Below are 21,898 nucleotides of genomic sequence, written 5' to 3' on the forward strand. Positions count from 1 at the left end.
CTGTAAAGAACTCTGCATAATTTTATCAATAAAATTATGATAATAAAAGAACTCTGTATAATTTTAAGCTATAAAGAACTTTTTTTAAGCCGTTCTTTTGAATGCATAAAACATATAGTGGAATCACTGTTTTCAATTTGGTCTTGTTTTTGTAGTAACTAAACATGCTTCCATTTTCTTACCCCAGAGAATCGGCCAGTGTGACCTGGGATATTGAACAGGTCACTTTGTCTGATGAAGGCTCCTATGAGTGCATTGCTGTCAGCAGTGCAGGGACTGGACGGGCACAGACGTTCTTTGACGTGTCAGGTAATTATCCCTAATTGCTTTGCAGTTGCCTAAGTATTAATGCAGCTATGGAAATGGGATGTTTGTTAATCCAGGCTTCATTGCATATTAGCTGTGTGACCTGCCTTGGGCCAATTACTTAAGAACTCAGTGCCTTGGCTCTCCTAACTATAAAACGATGACAATAAGAGTAACAGTCTCTATCTCATGGAGAAACTGTGAGGATTAAATGAGATAGTGTATGTTAAGCACTTAGAAGAGAGTCTGGCACATAGAAACACCTAATAGACATTAGCTGTTTTTATTGTTGTTGTTGTTATTATCATTATTATTATTATAGGGGCTTAATAAATATTTTTTAATCTCCATATAGTATTTTCCTTTGAAAAAATAAAATATAAGAAAAGGGAGAGATCCATTCTGATTATAGCAATGTTTAACTTTCCCCTTCCCTCTCCCATATTTATAATGAGCGGAGTGCTTTTGTGAATGGATTCTGACATCTAAGTTGAGGACAATAAGGAAAGTATCACATTCAAAAAACATAGGACCTCAGTGGCTACAATATTGGTATTAAGAAGGGCAGAAGTCATGCTAATTAATTTACATTTAAATAGTATGTTTCCTATGAATAAATGGGCAAGGCTCAGATTATTTTATAAGGTAGAATATATTTTAGTGAAAAAAATTCATTTTTTCCTCTAATCTCCCAGATTAGAAACCAAAAAGACTACCATTATCAATTAGAAACCAAACAGACTACCATGTATCATCATTGATCAGGACTTAAGCCACTTACTCAGCATATATATAGAATTTATTGGAAACTTTGTTTTGACTCAGTTATTTTCTACCTGCCTCGTAGCCTAGGGTTGCTGTGTGTTTAATAGTAAGCCTCTTCTGACCTAAATGTGCCTGTTGAGTTTATAACAATGTCTGAATTGTCAAATTAGTATTGATGTGCATTTTCTTTGGAAAATTTAAGACAAAAGTAGCTTTATAACTGTAGGGCTGTTTAGAAGCCTAGGATTTATGTTTGTTATCATTAAGTCCAAGCTGAACTTTAAAACAGAGGCGTGCAAGCCTGTTCTTCTTGCAGTAAATTATTCATTTTCTCTTATTCTTAGAAAAATTAAGTTCGTCTTCTGAAACAATTTAGCAAGTTGACATGCACCATAAACTATTCATTTTTTCATCTCCAGTAATTATGAAAAGCATTGGAATCGTGTCAACATTCCTCAGCTTCTGGAGAAACAAGCACTTGAGGGTTTTTTCCCCAGCAATATTAATTAAGGGAAGGACAACAGGGAAAGAGGTTTGAGTGAGTTGATTCAGACATCTTGCATAAATAACTCGAAAGTGCCAGAAAGAACTCCTGAACTGACTGCTAAGAATTTGGCCCTGTGGTGTCAGTAACTTCCAAATATACACTCTACACGTGCCCTTCTAGTATTAATCTGTGCCGGCCAAGCCATGGTATCACTAGGAAGTTGTACTGTACCAAAGCCACTTTTCAGGGATTGTGTCCCACTGGTTAATTATGAAAGAAAGGCAGAAGCGTGGATTGTATGGCAATGACTGTAACAGCAGAAGTAGCAAGCAAGTGCCCCTTTGGACTTGAAAGAGTGGACATTTCTTTCTGGGCTAACTTTTGTTTAATCTTCCAGCCTCAAACCTCCACCCAGGTCCTGGCTCAGCCACCCTACTGTCACTACTAACCAGCACACCAGAATCAGATGTGAATTCACAGGATAGTTAGATCTTATATTTTGGACAGGAGTGTTGGGAAAACACGGCATGATGGAATGGTGTTGTTTTTGTATCACTGTGGATGGACTTTTATAAAGTCAAGTAGCACCCAAGAACTGTTTCAAGAAAAGTTAAAGCTCCCAGCAATATGTTACTTCATTTTTTTTTTCCAGCATTTCCTTCTAGCCAACATTTTTAAGGATTTTTGGTTCATTGGCGATATTGGTTATTGATATATTGGTTTTAAATGCAAAATGGGTGTAAAAAGAATTATACCTCTTTTATTGCATATAAACATATAGAAACCAATGAACAGAACTGCAGAAGCAGGAAAAAATTCTTTACAAATGATATTTTGTACTTTATATTAATTTTCTCTACTGAATTTATTTTTTTCGCATAATGTCCCCCACCCCCAATGCACACATACACACAATACCAAAATTTTGGCTTTAAGTAAAATTAAAAAGAGAAAACTTGTCAAGGGCATGTCAGTGACAGGCAATCTTAAATTTTAATTTCAGGATACTCTTTTAGAGCAGGATAAGACTTGGCAATAATATTATACCACCTCATCATGTTGTAGCTAAAGAAACTGAAGCCCAGAGCAGGCAGGTGCCCCATTTCTGATCAGATGGATAGGTAGTGAGAAGTAGATTCTTGGCCTCCTGACTCTCAGTCCAGCGATCTTTACCTAATGTCATAAGGCCTATGCTTATCATTCTTTCTCAGTTTTGAGGTTTCATCTCTGGTCCCCTGATCCTAGCCTCAGCCATTCTTTTACTTAGGAATGACTCCCCCTCATCCTCCCGGGACCAGGCTGTTTCCAGTAATTTGTTATCTTGGCCTCTTTTGCAAACTGCTGTAATTCTCCTTCGTCATCTCCTCCATCACCACCAGATTTATTGATGTGTGCATAAATATTTCGGTGCATATACTATTTATTATCTGTACATATTTATGCAGTGATGGTATTGTATGTCATATTTAAAATCTCCTCTCCTCCTGGATATTAGCAGAAAGTTGGCATTTTACGTATTTGAATTTATATTTGAAGAGGAAATAGACTCTGAGGCAGATTTTGCACGCAGGAGGGTTATTGCTGAGTTTTCTAGGGAAGAGCACCTGTAAGCGAGTGGAAGAAGTTAAACTGCGATGTAATCACAACAGGACCCTCAGCTGATCCTACAGGGAGTTCTGGAGCTGGGGTGACCCTGAATTGAGGCAAGAGAGCTGCGTCTTTTTCCTTCATTAAGTGGTCCCTGGAAGTGGGCTGCACTGGAAAGGGGGCCTAACCCGAGCATGTTAGCTCCCTTGGCCATGAGCTCAGTAGCCAACAAGCAGAGCAGCTAGGGGTATGAGTGCCTAGGTCCTTGAGAAGGAACTAGGTGTGCACCCAGCAATCCCCTGTATGCCCATAATATGGGATTTTACATTTTCTAAAAATCCCTAGTCTAGTTGAAGAAGTTTGTTTGAAAAGAACAAAAAAAGAAGACCATACAAAATGTTTTGTGGTCTTCAAAAAGATTTTGATAGGGTGTCAACACACGTTCACAAATACTCGCCTCCGGATCTTTGATGGTCCATACCATCTTGTATGTTAGCATCACAGAGCCTTAGTGCTACAAAGCATCTTTCAGATTACCTAATTTAATCATCTCATTTTTCAAATAGGGAAACAAACATTGTGAATAAATTGGCTTGTCTAAGGTCATACAGCTAGTTAGGGATAAAGCTAGGCAGTCTATGTTTGCCAGACTCAGCAAATAAAAACATAAGATGCCCAGTTAAATGTGTCTCAAATATTTCATGAGTCATACTTATACTAAAATGTTATTTGATGTTTATCTAAAATTCAAATTTAGCAAAACATCATGTATTTTATCTGTCATACCTAACCAGACTTCAGTCAGAACTTCCTAACTTTCTCATGTACTCTTTCCAATTGATTCATTAGCTGTTTTCATAAGAGATTTTAAAAACATAGCAGAATTGTAAAAATTAAGGATTTTTTAAATGATTTAGAATAACATATACTCCTCTAAAAATGTTTGGAAAACAAAGATAAATATAAAGGAAAATATGAAAAATATACACATTTTTCTCTCTCAGAGATAACCACTATGGTTTTGGCATATTACTTCCAGGTTTTATTTTAGGCTTATGTTATTCATCTGCACGTATATATAGTTTTGAATAACGAAGTATAAAATTGGATCTTGAATATCTGATACTCTTTCACATTTAAACTGAAACAGACACATGGGTTTCCAGCTAGTTTTTATTGCTATATTATTGCTCAATAATGGCTTGCTATGGCAGGTTATTTTAAAGCATTTGGGCAGAGTGAGCTTTACAGGGGCATTTAGATTTACAGTATTCTCAAACCTAACGAGAGCAATATGTGATTTTCTCTAGAAATGTAGTTAAATATTTAATTAGTAAGTGCCTTTTGACCACATCTGAAATGCGCTTGCATTACTCAATGCCTTTTGTGTACATGGTCCAATGTGTATAATTTTTTTAAAAGTCTATGCCTTACCGTTAACTTGACTTGCTTAAATCAAACATTCCTCATCTTCACTGGGAGAAATTCATCTTACTCTACTGTTGTACTGTGTCTTAATAAGATTATAATCCCCTTAAAGCTGATACCATTGTATCTTTTCCATATCTACCATACTTCATGCGCTATTTTCTTTGAAACACTAAGTAAATGGTTTTAAATTTTAAAAATCCATAAATGCTACTTTCTTCAAAATTCAAATTGAAATTTGACTCATTCTGCAATCCTGAATCAGTCAAGTCATATCATTTTGCCATGCCTCTTTGATCCTCATATATATAATTTATGGATTTGGACTTGAGTGTACTTTGGTATGTAAACATGCACTCCTATTGAAAGCATTTTTCAACTAGATGATAATTTTCTTGGGGTGACAGACATATGTATTAATGAATATGTTCCGTTGTACTGCATCTTTCCTACTAGATATTCAACACATGCTCATTAAATTTTTAAACCACCTCTATGAGTGAGCAAAATGACTTCTGGATCTTTCAATTTGAATCTTTTCATTTCACACAGAGCCCCCGCCAGTCATCCAAGTGCCTAATAATGTTACAGTCACTCCTGGAGAAAGAACACTTTTGACCTGTCTCGTCATCAGTGCAGTGGATTACAATCTAACCTGGCAGAGGAATGACAGAGATGTCAGGCTGGCAGATCCAGCAGGAATGAGGATCTTGGCCAACCTTTCCCTGGAGCTGAGGAGTGTGAAATTCAGCGATGCCGGAGAATATCACTGTGTAGTTTCCAATGAAGGAGGATCATCGTCTGCGTCAGTTTTCCTCACAGTGCAAGGTACTGTGCTTATGGTAACTTCTGAATCATGGCGTCTTTCTGTCTTCCTTTTTTGATTTCTGTTCTCTTAAGTTGTCTCTCTGAGGGTATCTACGCAAACAATTACAGTTTTGAAAGATAGAATGCTTGTGGACCTTGAGGGTCTGAAGCTGACTAAACTGGAAACTAAAACATCACTAACAAATAGGTGACTTTAAAACAAGCACAGCTAATCCTAGTAGTTGAAGACCTTTATTTTAAGCAAATAGAAATAGAAATTGTCTCTGGATGATTTAATGGTTTTAAATTCTCTCATTTATCCTGTGAACTTTAAAAAAAACTTAATAATTGATAAAAAAAGTTTTTTTCCCAATTTGAGTGCATTATTTGCATATTTAATTTACTTTTATGGTTTAATTAAGTTTTAAGATGTTTCTCGTCTAGGTGAAATTTTTTTTTTTTTAATTTTTTTTTTTTTTTACTTAATTTATTTATTTATTTTTGGCTGTGTTGGGTCTTCGTTACTGTGCAAGGGCTTTCTTTAGTTGCAGCAAGCGGGGGCCACTCTTCATCGCGGTGCGCGGGCCTCTCACCATCGCGGCCTCTCTTGTTGCGGAGCACAGGCTCCAGACGCGCAGGCTCAGCAGTTGTGGCTCACGGGCCTAGTCGCTCCGTGGCATGTGGGATCTTCCCAGACCAGGGCTCGAACCCGTGTCCCCTGCATCGGCAGGCAGATTCTCAACCACTGCGCCACCAGGGAAGCCCTAGGTGAAATTTTATTGAAACTTTAGCAGAGCTGTTTTTACCTTATTTATGTTACACACACACACACACACACACATACACACACACACACACACACACACACACGGTACTTACTGAAAGTAAGCTAATGGTAAGCCAAACTTGAATTGTCTATATAGACTAAATGATAGTTTCAGATAGCTGAAAACAAGTGCATTAACAATGTGGTCTAATCGCTACCATCAAATGAAGATCAGAAACTATTCCTAAGTATCTCTTTCAGTAGAATCATAATTGGCTTCTAAATGTCTCTAGAGTCTTAATGTAATGAGCAACTTACTGTTGGCAGTTTTACACAGTTTAGCTGAAAGGTTCGGTTGCTGCCTTAGCAGAATATTTCATTTCAAATCCTTGATGTGAGAGACTGATTGCATTGGAATCAGGTCTGGCTCCTTGGTTGTGGTACTAGCAACAACTTTATAACATGCCTCAAGTAACACTGTCAGATGTTTTTTTTAACATGGTTATCTAAGAGAGTGACCACTGAGTTTTGGAGGCTAGCTCTTGGAATGTTATTAATGGCAAAAAAGTGAAACTGCCATGAGACTTAATAAAATGGTTGACATCTGATTCTGGTTTTCTCGCTGGTAGTTGAGATATATTCTGCAATCCGACTGTATGGCTGTGTGTCTTTTGTTAGTTGATCTGCTGAAACCTCTGGGGGAACATTACTTTTGTAAATGATTCACTGCATTTCTACGTGGTCAACTACCTAGATCATTTGAGTCAATCCAAGTAGTAACTTGAGTTACTAGAGTTTTGGAAGTATTTTTACCAAACGGATTGTTTCAGATAGGATAAATGTTCATGGATTTCTGAAATGTGACCTTGGTTCTTTCCCTGGAGTCCCTTAGAATGGGATTGCAAAATAAAATCAGAGCCTTCCTTGTTTCCCCAGATTAACTTTTAATCCTTTAGTATTGTTTAGTCAATTTGAGCAGTGATTCTCAAACTTTCATGAATAAAGAATTACCCAAGGAACTTTTGAAAAAGCAGAAATTCTAACCCCACACGCAGAGATTCTTATTTCACAGGCCTGGTATAGGGCCTGGGGATCTGCATTTATAACAGACCTCTCAGGTGGTTTCAGGGACAACATTTTCCAAAACAGCATTTGAATCTATTCCAAAGTATGAATCCTATGATATAGAAATGCATACTTTTAAAGGAAACCCTAAACTCTCTTCTTTCTGGTAAAATAGACTCATTATTATCTAATGATTTAAGTTCTGAGGTAAGATGTTATATAATGTACAAAATATAAATACAAAAAACACATGTCATTACATGATTACTGGCTAGCCTGTATAATCTCTAGTGGTGTAAATCTGTTTAGAGGCATTATTTTATGGCCTGTCTAGTTTGTCTTGAGTTTGAGGGAACAATTTTGGTGAAAAATTTGTTTTAAAAATCTAACAAAATATGTTCTAGAATTGATGGCACTGTTTAATAAAAAATAAGAGACTCTAGTTAACTGTAGCCATCTGATTATCTTATGGTTGAATACATTATTGAAAAGCAGTGGATATTTGATGAAATAAACCGCTGTACCTAGGATTATAATTCATGCGAATATGTTTGCCAACTATTGACATTGAATCATAAATTGTAAATTAATTTCATTTTTATGCAGTTAAATGTTTTAAAAAGCAAAAATAAAAAATAGTTCAAGAAAGCTTAAAAGATACAATAGTTACTTGGATTGAATACACACTTTAGGAATATTTTTCTTGCTTACAGGGGAATCAGTAGCTTAATTTATAACCTCATTTATGTTACTCTGCCTCCACAGATTTGTTTGGAAACTGTTTCTATCTGGAATACTTTTTTTTTTAAATTAATTTATTTTATTTATTTATTTTTGGCTGCGTTGGGTCTTCATTGCTGTGTGCCGGCTTTCTCTAGTTGCGGCGAGTGGGGGCTACTCTTCATTGCAGTGCACGGGCTTCTCACTGCGGTGGCTTCTCTTGTGGAGCATGGGCTCTAGGCGCGAGGGCTTCAGTAGCTATGGCACACGGGCTCAGTAGTTGTGGCTCACAGGCTCTAGAGCGCAGGCTCAGTAGTCCTGGCGCATGGGCTTAGTTGTTCTGGGGCATGTGGGATCTTCCTGGACCAGGAATCGAACTTGTGTCCCCTGCATTGGCAGGCAGATTCTTAACCACTGTGCCACCAGGGAAGTCCTGAAATACTTTTAAAAGTTAAACATCCAGGGCTTCCCTGGTGGAGCAGTGGTTGAGAATCTGCCTGCCAATGCAGGGGACACGGGTTCGAGCCCTGGTCTGGGAGGATCCCACATGCTGCGGAGCGACTAGGCCCGTGCACCACAACTACTGAGCCTGCGCGTCTGGAGCCTGTGCTTCGCACCAAGAGAGGCCACGATAGTGAGAGACCCGCACACCACGATGAAGAATGGCCCCCACTTGCCGCAACCAGAGAAAGCCGTCGCACAGAAACGAAGACCCAACACAGCCATAAATAAAATAAATAAATAAAAATAAACAGGAACTGTTGTTTTAAAAAAAAAAAAGTTAAACATCCAGATTTTACAAATTTTGGTAGTAGTTAGCAAGGATTTTCTGGTTAAAAATAGTATATGTCTAGCTACTACAACCTCTTCTCATTAACAGTAAAATATCTGTAAAGACCTCAAAAAGACAAAACTGAAGAATACTAAAAACCAGTTGCAATATACAGTGGCAAAAATTTGGGGAGGGGCTTCCCTGGTGGCGCAGTGGTTGAGAACCTGCCTGCCGATGCAGGGGACAAGGGTTCGAGCCCTGGTCTGGGAAGATCCCACATGCCACGGAGCAACTAGGCCCGTGAGCCACAGCTACTGAGCCTGCGCGTCTGGAGCCTGTGCTCCGCAACAAGAGAGGCCACGACAGTGAGAGGCCCGCGCACCGCGATGAAGAGTGGCCCCTCTTGCCACAACTGGAGAAAGCCCTCGCACAGAAACGAAGACCCAACACAGCCAAGAATGAATAAATAAATAAATAATAATTTAAAAAAAAAAAAAAAAAAATTTGGGGAGGAATTTTATAGGTTATATATAAAGATTCTTATTTGTATAAATAAGTATATAGTCTTCACTTATATTTTAAGTTCAATGGAATGAAAATTTCAATCAGTGGTCCATCTTTTCTTATGTTCACATGAAAGCAGGGAGGATGTATCTCTGTTCCTTCATTTCATAGCTTGCTTCAGAAAGAAAATGTTACTCTTTAGGGAGCCAGCATGCTACCTCCTTAAACCTATCAATAGCTATAACCATCTAGTTAGGAAAACAGTAGGACAAGAAGTGGACAGGCAACCTGGCACCATGTAAAAAATTGGAACCTGAGATATGTTTCTCACCAAGTGAAAATATTTGGAAGCAAGAGAAACATTGATGGGTATGTCAGAAGGGATTTTAGAGACAAATGGTAGCAGAGGGGAGCGGCCCATCTCAGCCAGAAGGGTATCATGGGTGAGAATCAGGCAAGGAGCTATGCACATCAGACTCTTAGCTACAGAGCTGCAAAGAGGGTTCAACTAGAACAAAAGTAAACAGAGAATGAAGTTAGGTCCATTCAAACACTTTGTTGACTGACACTGAGTCTGGAGAGATGCCACATCATTTGAGGGTTAATAAACAGAAGATTGTCAAAACAGATGCAGCAGAACAGGAAAAAATAAAGCATAGGACCTAAGAAAAAAATACTGGGGAACAAAACAAGGCAGGGGGAAAGACTTAGAAGAAATTGATGCTTTGAAAGTAGTAGCTTATTCTAAAGACTGGAAAAAAAAATGTTTACTGTCACCATTGTGTTTCAGAAAGACCTATCCTCCTTTAAGTGGGAGTATATATTTATAAAGGAAGAACTGGCTAAGATGAAAGGACAATAGCAAGTGTGATGGAAGAAATAAAAGGATTTGATGTTAAAAATGCAATATTATAATGCAGTCTGAATCAGAGATACTGAAGAACAGAATTTGTACTACATAAAATAAAATCAGGGATGTGCTGCATAAACTTGAGAAGTTCTTTCAGAATATTGAGGCAAAGGACTAAGAGTCGAATAATATGATATTTTAAGTAGAAATGAAAACAAAGAATGGAACTTTAAGGTTTATAGGTATATAACATATATAGGTACACAGCAAAGACAACTGAAACTAAAAAAATAGTCAAAGATATAATTGAAGAAAAGTGCACTAGGGAGGAAAAAAAAATTGTCCTGAGTGAGCAAATCAAGCAAGGTCAATGAAGGGAGAACTTCATCTAGACACCTCCTGGCTGAAATTTCAAATTGCTAGTATGAGGGGAAAAAACTCCACAGCATACAGACTAAACCAATACGTTGTAAACAGAGGGATAAAATCAGACTGGTGTCAAACTTCTCAGATATGCTAAAGGCTGGAAAGTAGTTAAAGTGGATATCTGTCATATTTTGGCTCTTAGGGTCTGAACATGTTCTGTAATTTGGAGAGGAATTCTTTACTATCTTGGAAAACAAACTTATGGTTACCAGGGGGAAGGGGGGGCAATAAATTGGGAGATTGGGTTTGACATACACACACTACCAAATATAAAGTAGATAACTAATAAAGACCTACTGTACAGCACAGGGAACTCTACTCAATACTCTGTGGTGACCTATATGGGAAAAGAATCTAAAAAAGAGGGGCTATATGTATCTGTGTAACTGATTCACTTTGCTGTACAGCAGAAAGTAACACAACATTGTAAATCAACTCTACTTCAATAATAAAAAAGGTGGAAAACAGATGAGATCAGATAATTACCTTTCCCTAAACCCTTGCAGGTCACATTACCTAGAGTCAGCCATTCAGATATTCCCCGTGGGGTTTTAGTTCTTACTAAGACCATGGACATTTAAAAGACTTCAATTTTGGCAGCATGATGGAATTTTGAGTCCAGCAGCAGCAGAAACAAATGTCCCAGTGGCCTTTTTCCATCACTCTAATTTCCCTCAGTGACTAATAGGCTCATTATCAATTTATCAGAAGAGCCTTGAAAAGAAATGCTGATGGCAGAAACTATGGCTGTTCAATCAGTCTCACTAATGAGCATGAGAGAATGTGAATGGGTTGATACGCTTATTTCATTATGAGAATTCCTCACTGTGGAGATCATGGTATAACTAGACACAGGAAACTTTTCAGAAAACTCTGCTTACCTCAAGCAGGGTTTACCACAAGACTCAGAAGTACAGCTATGCAAACAAAATAACAATCAAATAAAAGCCACACGCAGTTCTGCTAGGAGGAAAAAAAAACTAAATTGATATATACAAAAATGTGATTGTTGGTGGCAATGGACCTATAAGTGACTTTTTACTTATGCTTTTCTGTACTTGAAAAAAAGTATTCAATAGAAATGAATTATCTTAAACCTTTGTGTAAATAGGATTTTAAAAGTTTTGAAAATGCTGACATTAATTTTATTGGGGAGATCAAATTATATGTGGGTAATATGTGTTCCTTCTTTGCTAAATATTCTATAAATTTGCTTTATCACTTTGATATTTAAAATAATTAAGATATAATTAAGAAAGTAAATAGGAGATAATTTAAAACTAAGGAATAATTAAGAAAAATTAGGAAATAATGCCTCTCAAAAAGTGTCAAGTGAGAAATTTTGACAGTACAAAAAATCATATTTGAAAGCTTAAAGGTCTGGAATTTTATAGGATTATATCACAGAGTAATCTGTTTTAAATCATTTCTGAACCCAAGTGAGGTAAGAGAAAAAGGAGAAATGCAGAATATTAATTGATAATTAAATTAGGTTTTCTTATAACTAATAGTCCAGTAAGAGAATCATGAAAATCCCCTTAACTTTCCCCTTTGCAAGATTTTCACAGGAATAAATTTTCACTTATAGAAGTCTGTATCTATGTTTGAATAATAAAAATTGAATTTAATTAGCTCATCTATTTTCCTAGACATTTTAATACATTGAAGTCTTGCTAGTTAAGCTTTTTATTTTTGGAGGTTGACCTGAGATATATCTATGTCTGTTTCAAATACTAGTGCCATCTTTGTGGATTTCATTTAGATGAGATGAAATCATATACTTAAAACTTCTAAATCATTACTTGTTGTCAAAAGTTAATTTTATTCACTGCTTTGGTTCTTTGATGTCTCAGTGTGAATCAGCACAAATGAATAAGATGCTCTGTTAAAATACTGGGTTTTGTTGTCTATGGAATACTAGGGATCTAATAAGGAGTGAGTTGGAGGCTTTTAGATTTGAAGGAAAATATTCTAGTGAAATTTTACATCAAGTATATCCTGCAGTGATATCCACAGAATGTGTAGTTTTCCTACAGAAATGTTTGCTTCCTACTTCTTTATAGGCTGACTGTAAACTTTATGAAGAGAAAAGTTTAATATTCACTTACTTTATCTGACTAATGTCCTCTGCTGACTCCATGGTCAGGGGCAATCTTCTGTTATAATACGATTCAATTCCATGCAGTAAAATGTATAAATAAATATTATGCATTTCATTTTTTTGTCTTTCATGCAAGGCATCTATGTGGTATATAGATCTTAGACCACTTTATTTGTAGATAGAAAGAATCCTATTTCTCTAAATCTTGGAAGACAGAAACATTATTAAAATGTCTTTAAATAGAAGTTATAAGGAAGGTTAAAGAATTAGTTATTTACATTGTAAAAAGAAAAAAAGGCATGCGATGGCCTAATAAATACTTCAAGTATATGAGACATTGTTATTAAAGAAGCTTGACACCAAGGACATTTTAATTTCCAGCTAAAATGGACCATTAGAAAATGTGTATTAAGCCAAGCCTGATGGATTTAAGTGAGCTAGAAAGATATCCAGATGTTGGAGAGGTTAAATGATGGGCTGTGATAACTTTCACAGTTCAGGGACTGCTGGGAAGAGAGAGAACAGACGAGGAATCAGCAAGCACTTCAATCCACTAAGTTATCCAAATGAAGCACTTCAATCCAGTAAGTTATCCTAATGAAGTACTTCAATCCACTGTTACCCATTTTAAAACTTTTGAGAATTCGTGACATACATTATGCCATCTAACCCTCACAAATTGTATGTATTTGTATCTGCGGGGTTAGTGGCTTGCCCTAGGTTACAAAGCCAGCAAGTGGCAAAGCCCAGATCTGAACTAGGTCTTTCCATCATTCTGCATAGTGTACAGAAATGCCTACACATGCTATTAGCAGGTCTAAGGTACAGGTGCGTAGAGTAAAGTATAAAAAGAGAAAATAAATAAAGGGTCCTTGAGTATGAATAGGAAAGTGAGAGTACTGAAATAATTTTTTTTTTAAATAGAAAAGATACAAAGTGTCTGCAAGTTCCTGTCACATGGGTAAAGAATAGCTGGAAATCTAAATCTAAATATATAAAAAAAAAAAAAGTTTGGTGAATCCGTTGACCTAAGTTCTGATAGAGCATCTGGTAACAGCCTAGAGGAAAGAGAGGACTGGGAATATGAACACAGAGACCATGTAAGATGACTAGACTGTAAGCTACATTAGGGCAGGACCCAGTTTTCTGCAGTTTGGGGTCTTTAGTGCCTGACATCATATTTAGCACGTAGTTTTGTGTGCATGCATGTCTGTTGAAAGACTGCATGAAAAGCAGAGGGCTTAGCTAGGCAAAGGAACTATTGCCAAGTCTGAAAAATCCTATGTCAGAACACGTACTAAAAATTGACTTGATTCAGATTCCCTTGAAACGTTAATTAATGTTTCTTTGAGTTATTGTTTTATAAATTAATGACCCAGCTAAAAAGCAAATTCTGTTTCTAAAGATTAGATATTTGTAATACAGGAAAAACATAATGACTTACTCTTTTTATACATGAGGAAGGAGCTTTGATATTTGACAATTATGAATAAAAATTGAATTAGAGCTAATACCCAAAATAGGAGTACTTATTGCTGCATGTGCAGAAGCGTAGGATATGTTAGGAGCATTTGGTTATTGAGACTGCAAAGCTGATAGATAGCTGTTATATTGATGAGATCTTCATTTATGCTATTTCCCACTGCACTATCTAAATCATACTATGTCAGGTATATTTTTTTTCCATAATAATGAAACCAATACTGAAATGTATGAAGTGCCTTGACTTAAAACACATTTTTACAAAAGGTCAGAGGTGGTATCTTGTTTGTCCATTTGTTTATACATGTATTCGTTCACTCATGTATTCACCAAAAATTTAAATGTCAGGCATTCTGCTCCTTGCTGAGGATATAAATGAGAAGAAAACAACATCCTTCCCCTCAGTTAAGTCCACAGTAAAAAAAAAGGACATAACTAAATTTAAAAAATAAATATCTATTACCCAATGTGATAGGAACTTCACCAGGGTACTATAGGAGCCTTGAATACTGTCTCAGTAATGAGTGGAGATTGAGAAGGGCTTCACACAGGAGATGGTGTCTGAGGTATCCACTGGAATATGAGTCAGCATTTGCCAGATAGAAGTCAGGAAAGTCTTTCTAGATGGAGAACTCTACACGTGCAAAGCCATGGAAAAATGAGGGCACAGAAATGTGAGCTTGCTGAGAGTAGAGGGTCTGACTGAATTGGAAGCTTTGTCCTCACGAAGGTGTGATTTGCTTTTTCCTGTGCTGTCTTCAGTAATCTTTTCAAAATACACCTCGAAGGATCATATAGGTTTGTGGTTTTGTGATGTTGGTTCAGCAAAAGACAAGGTAATTGGGGAATAAAAAGTGTTTGTAGTGACGCTCCGTGGAGTTTAGGCTGGATGAAGAAAGAAGAGAGGGTTAAAGGCACGGTCTGATAGATTGGAATAAAAAAGAAGGTTCAAAGGAGTTGAGGCCATGATGAACTTGGAGAAGGGAAGTATGGGAGTCAGGAAGTGACAGCTGGAAGGATGGGAGGTTGTGACTCAAACTGGACTCCCAAGACTAAATATTCTTCCAATCCCATTGTGGGTTGCTTCCCTGATAAGATAACTAAGGTAGCAGATGAATTTGTCTAGATAAATTAATTACCAGATCTTAAAATCTTTCCTTCAAGAAGTGCTAGGTAGATCCACTTTCATATGCTTTTGATTCTATGCCTGTTGCATGATAATTTGTAAAAATAATCCCTTTTTTGTAAAATGTGCGGCCACATTTTTAAAAAGACTTTTTTTTTTTTTTCCAGAGCAGTTTTAGATTCACAGCAAAATTAAAACAAAGGTACAGGGATTTCCCATATGCTCCCTGCCCCAACACATGCATAATCTCTCCCATTATCAACATCTCCCACCAGAGTGGTACATTTGTTACAAGTGATGAACCTGCATTGACACATCATAATCGCCCAAAGTCCATAGTTTACATTAGAATTCATTTTTGGTGTTGTACAGTCTATGGGTTTGGACAAGTGTATAATAACATGTATCTATCATCATAGTAACCATACAGAGTATTTTCACTGCCTTAAAAATCCTCTCTTCTCTGCCTGTTCATCTGTTTTTCCCACCTTCCCAACCGCTGGAAGCCACTTATCTTATTACTATCTCCATAGTTTTGCCTTTCCCAAAATGTCATATCCTTGGAATCATTCAGTAATTAGCCATTTCAGATTGGCTCCTTTCACTAAAATTCCTCCATGTCTTTTCATGGCTTGATAGCTCATTTCTTTTTAGCACTGAATGATATTCTGTTGTCTGAATGAACGTGATCAGCATTTTATAGTCAAAAGATATTCTTGCTGTAATTGATTCTGAATCAGGAGATGCAAGTAGATATATGTAAAGCTTTAATAGTATCCTTCTAATATGCCAAGAAGTAATAATGGTAATTTGCCACTTTTATCCAAGTCAAATGAGAATGTAAGTCTAAGCTTTGGCCTTCCTCTTTAGTTTGGAAATTCTCTGATTTTGGAAAATTGTTATAAAGAGGATCCACTAAAGAAAAGGCAATGTAATAGGCAATGTTAGTCATCATTTAGTTGAAGATTTTCTTTTTTAAAACTTTTTATTGGAGTTAGTTGATTTACAAGATTTTCTAACTAAGAAAAAACTAAACTTTAAAAATTCTTTCCTCTGATCAACCATATTTATTGTCTTAATCTGTTTTAGCTAATCATCCAAAGAAGCTCCTGAATTCATGACTTCTTGTTGTTATTGTTAAGGAAAGAAAACATAGCATTAAATAGAAACAATGTTAATGTATAAATAATTTTACATTAGGAATTACTTAAAATGGGTATAAAGGCAGCAAACATTTGGTATATTTACATATTCTTATATCTTATATTGGACAAGTAAAAGTTGTAAATTTTGAAGAAAAGAAATCTTGATGCTTATTTGCCATTAAGATTTTGTCATTAAAATAGAATGTAGCCTAAATTTATCATTGTTTGTCTCTGAAATTATTGCCTTTCTCTCATTAACTGAATTTCATAACCACACTGGAATTTGGGTGTGGAATTTTTTTGCAAATCTAGCATGCAACTGTCAATATTTAGTCTTTGCCTGTGTGTTTTATTGCCACTGTACCCACTTACTGGTAAGTCAAAGAATTAGTGACCTTCTCTCTGAGATTTAATAGACTTGCTCTCTAGTCCAGCACTGTCAGTAAAACTTTATATAATGATGGAAATGTTGTGTATCTGGCTGTCCCACATAATAGCTACTAGCTGTATGTGGCAATTTAGCACTTGAAATATGGCTAATGCACCTAAGGAGCTTGTTTTGAAATTTGACTTAGTTTTGGAAATTTTAAATTTGAATTTAAATAGGCATGTAGCTATTGGAGACAGCTCCAGTTTTTCTGGAGAAAAAAGAAAGGCAGAAATAGCAAGAACCGAAGTCTTAGGAAACTTATTGCTACTGCCCTGTAGACTAACCACTATCGTAATTCATTTGAATTATTGCCATTCAGGAATAATTCTACCATTTTGGGAAAGTTGTAGCCAGGTCTTCATATTTCTATTGATGAGATTTCATTTGGAAATGTTGCATTTGATTCCATATCTTTGGAATTTCAGTGGCCCTTGCCTCTTTTCCCAGGCCATTGATACCTGTTTTCATTGTTTTTGATCATTTGGCTGATTGGTTAGTTTTAAGTTTTCATCCTTTGCTGTTTGGAAAGACTCCCTGGCCACTTATGCAAAGTGTCTAGTAGTCCTGGAAAAACTTAAAAATATTAAAATATATTCCATTGCCATTTCTACTGATTGAAGATTTAGGAAAAATTAAGTGAGCAAGCACATCTATCCATTATAAATCATTCTTAGTGAAATTTTGTTACTCTCATTGTACAAGCTTCACACTTAAAAGTTAGTTACCATCAGAACTAGCTAGAGTTACCTTCCTAATCAGAAACTGAAGTAATGCATTTTAGAACAATGTCAATACATTTTAAATAAGCTGATTGAGGTAAATCAGTAGGTACACATCTGTTAAAACAGGACACAGCAACTACTAATTACAATTCTCAGCAGGCTCAGTGATAGTCATTATGTAACCTTTTGAAGTTAGCTTTTTCTATAGTAAATACAGATATTTAGAAGGGTCAGAGATGCTGTAAAATATATTTTCAGGCTGTAGGATTCAATGGAACCTAGGTTCAGTAATTAAATACTAATTATTTTCCAATTTCTCATGTAGCATGGCTTGATGTTAGGCCATGCAACATTTTAAGGGAATATATTATCCACAATGAAAAATATTTTGGGGAACAGTTGTAAAACAGTTCTAATATGTTTTCAGAAATATAAGTCAATTAGGTGGTTGGGCTGAATGTAGGTTTAAACAGTCTCTAAAATGAGGATCTTTACTTAGCTTTTATGGAGAGAACTCAAGTAAGAAAAGAAACTTAATACTAAAAACTCGTTAATGGAGTATCTTTCTTCTCATCAGAGTCTTAATTCCTCATGACATAAAGTTTATCATTAGGAACATTTAGAAGCCTGGGAATCTTACATCACAGAGATCAATTGATAGCCTTGAAATACTTTTTTTCCAGAATGTAATTTAATGCCTATTTAAACAACAGCAATTGATAATCAGTTGTTCCACTAGGTTCCTTTTGGGCGCAAATCCTTTTGGAATTGGGAAATAAAAGGTTCTAAAACTTTGTAACCCTATTTCTTTTGAACACAAAAAGTTTTTGAGATAAAAATCCTTTCATGGTTGATTCTGTTAACCTAATTTGCTTTTTGGGGTAACAAAAGCTCTAGACCAGGAAGTAGGGTACTTGAGATCTATTTTCAGGAATCATGCCTTATTTCTCTCTCTCTCTTTCTCTCTCTGTCTCTCTCTGTCTCTCTCTGTCTCTCTCTCTCTCTCTGTTCTTTTCCCCAGGCCACACAAACACAGTGCATCAGTTTTTAAAATTGAATTTCCCACATCCTTTTTATTTATGGACACCTATATGGGACACATTTTCTATGTGACATTGATGCTGGAATCAGCAGATGATTGTCTATGCTGATAGGGATCAGAGTGAATGATCTAATGGGAAATTTAGAGTTCAAATGGAATTATCCCAGTTGTAATGATATTTTTCGGCTGAGGCACCTCTCACTTTCCCTATGCGTGGGTTAGTTCAGTTCTTCGTTGCCTCTCACATCACTCCCTTTCTTGTTATCTCCATTGGCACCACCCTCATCCCCCTTGTGATTCACATGCCTAAACTAAATCCATAAAAATCCTCCTTTTAGGGACTTCCTTTCTTCTGATTTTGTTGCCCCACTCTACTCCGTAGTACCATCAGGTGAAATTTCCCTAAATATTGCTTTGTATCCATCTAGTCAAACCCTTTTTGTGGTTTCCTAATTACCCCAGAATAAAATTTACACCCCTCAGTCCTCCACGAGCTGACTCTTTCATAATACTTTCAACATTTGATCTTTACCCTTGATCCACATAAAACCATGTATGGATAAGCAAAAAGAAATAAAAATGTTTCCTTTCAATACAAGAAAACTGTTTACCTTAAAATAATTAGATATTCATATATTTTTCCATCATTCATGTTTCCTTAATATGGATAACTGCATACTTGAACTTGCTGTTAAGGCTTCACCTCTAATTATTGATTAAAAGTAGAGAAACTGGTAGATAATTCTTTTGTCTATAAAATATTACTGATGCTGCTAAATTTTATATGTCAGAGTAGTATCAGGCAAATAATTTTTGGTGTCCGTATATGAGGTTTGAATTTTCTTTGTATTAAATTTCTCAAAAAGATGGATAGGTACTACACTTATCCTGTTTTCAGTCTTCAGAATTGAGTTTTTGATGGCCACTGAATGTTTTCTGTCAAACGCCATGTTCATTGTACCTTCAGTGAATTTCTGTTTCCTAGTGCTTCAACTCTAGCCCCTGCCCTGTTATTTTCCATCCCTCCATAATTTACCCCAACTCCACTTCTCATACTTGAGTCACAGGGGCGTTCTGACTGCCTCCAAAGTACTTCATTCTCATTCTAGTTCTGTGACTTAGCTCATAGGGTTGTTGGACTTTAATGTTCCCTACCTATATCCTACCTATAATGCTAAGCCCTTCTCATAAACCACCTCCTTTCTGAAAATTGTTGGTTTCTTTTTTCTGGTATCCTGTAGAACTTTTATTTACTTTATGCCACACAAGCCTGCACTTAGTCATGATCAATTTCATGTGTCTAGTTGTTTTTCCCCAATCATATTATATGCACTGTGTGATACTTATTGCCCTTTTTTTAAAAAAAATCATAATGCCTTGCACAGAGAGAAAAACACAGTTGTACCCAATGGATGTGTGCTCCTTAATTGCTGAATGGACCTCAAAGTAACAACAGCAGACTATAAGGAAAATTGGGGTCACCAACCTTGTCTTTCATGTTTCCATGTTAACTTCAATGGCTTATTTGAATCACGTCAACAATTTTAGATTTCATTATATAAGTACTTTCTTTTCCTGTTATAGCACATGCCAGCATATGACTGCTTACATTTAAAACCATATTTTACAACAAAATCTGATAATTACCTGGTGAAAAAATTTATACAGATATTATTTTTGAAGTAGTGTTTAAACTAGTTCACCCTAATTTAGGAATTTTGTCAAGTGAGTTTTGCAAAATTTTGTGAAATCGGCTAAAACAATTTATCACTTTTAAGGTGGCACAGTGGCCGCTAAATTTCCAAATGCTTGTATTGGTCAGGCTTAGGAGTAAAAATCAGAATAAGTGTAGTGGTATTTATTTACATGATGTGACCTTAAAGTTTTGTTTAAAACAGACTATCTTCCGTTGATTCCATTGACTGCTCCTTTATGAGGATGATTTTTGAAGCTGAAGATGAACACAGGTGTCCTGGTTAAATTTGAGCATATTCAGTGTAGAGCTGACATTTCTTCCATAATCACATGCTGCCACATGGAACGCAAAGGGCCAGACAAAGCCTCCTTTCCTCCTTCTATGTCTGTATGAACATGAGAAGTATTAATTTGTCTTCTATGGTGTCAGGAAAGGGTAGATGTCTGTCACTAATTAGTCTAGGTCACTAGAGAGAATTTTGCAACAAAAAAGGAAATAGTTTCAAACTGATTGATGAAGTAAGTCCCTAATGACCAGAATTACTTCACTAAGAATGAAATTGATATTATCAGAACCATATGTTCATTACATCATCATAACTCTTTTTTAACATGTGCCAGGTGGCATAGGTATTGGTGTGTTTTTTTTCCATCAGTAAAACTAAATTTATCTGTTTTTATTGAAATTTCTAATACATTTTGAGTGTCTAGAAACATCTCAAATTTCAGAAGAATCGAATAATATATAATAAGTATTATTTATTACTAGGATGTGTAACCTAAATACTATATGCAAGTGTGAGAATTGTGATCAAGTTTCATGTGTAAATGTCTAGATAATACATTTGTACACATATATTGTAAATACTGTATACTTATTTTATCATTCTTTGTCATACTTTACCGTATAATGGAATATAATGGCAAAAATTACATAGTGCCTACTATGTGCCAGGAATTTTTTAAGTGTTTTATGTATATTAGTTTAGCTAATCCACAATGACCCTATGAGTTAGATACCATTATTATTATTTTTTTTTTACACAAAGGTAAAAACACTCATCTTGATTTTTTTTAATTTAATTTAATTTTTTTTATACAGCAGGTTCTTAATAGTTATCTATTTTATACATATTAGTGTATAGATACCATTATTATCTCCATTGAAATATAAACCAGATACAATGGATTATTTAACCATTTTGAGCCTTAGTTTTTTTATCTGTAAAATGGCAGTAATACTTCATAGGGTTACTGAGAAAAATAAATGATGGGTCTAGAGTTAGATTCTTGGCACATAGATACTCAGTAACTTCTGCCCACCTTTCTATTTCAATGAACTGACTACTAGAAAGAGATTTAGTTCCTAACTGTACATAATATGTCTTTGTATACAATATTCTGTGAGATCTTTGAGGTCATAAAGTGTCAGAAATACAGTAGGTACTCAATAAATGTTTGTTTTGTGAAAGAATAAAAGCCCAAAGAAGTTTGCCCAAGTACTGTAAATATACCAGTTCTGAAAAATATTTTAAATTATTGCTTAAGTAATTCAAATCATTACCATTGTCTGATTAATTTGTTGATGGTAATTAAATCACCTTGAAGAAAAAGGCCCTAGGTCTTGTCTTTGAGAGTTTCCTACCAGAGGCGTAGCAGCAACAAATCAGAC

At 35.8% G+C, this 21,898-nt stretch overlaps 1 protein-coding gene across 1 annotated transcript in view; it reads left to right on the plus strand.

The window, feature by feature from the left end:
- Positions 1 to 21,898, plus strand: part of HMCN1 (hemicentin 1) — a 518,244-nt gene that overhangs the window by 218,341 nt on the left and 278,005 nt on the right. The window contains exons 10-11 of the mRNA XM_059937996.1: positions 188 to 309; positions 5,126 to 5,401. Coding sequence (XP_059793979.1) covers positions 188 to 309; positions 5,126 to 5,401 — 398 coding nt within the window. The remainder of the gene's footprint in view (positions 1 to 187; positions 310 to 5,125; positions 5,402 to 21,898) is intronic.

This window comes from Balaenoptera ricei, chromosome 1, assembly GCF_028023285.1.
Source record: "Balaenoptera ricei isolate mBalRic1 chromosome 1, mBalRic1.hap2, whole genome shotgun sequence".
NCBI lineage: Eukaryota > Metazoa > Chordata > Mammalia > Artiodactyla > Balaenopteridae > Balaenoptera > Balaenoptera ricei.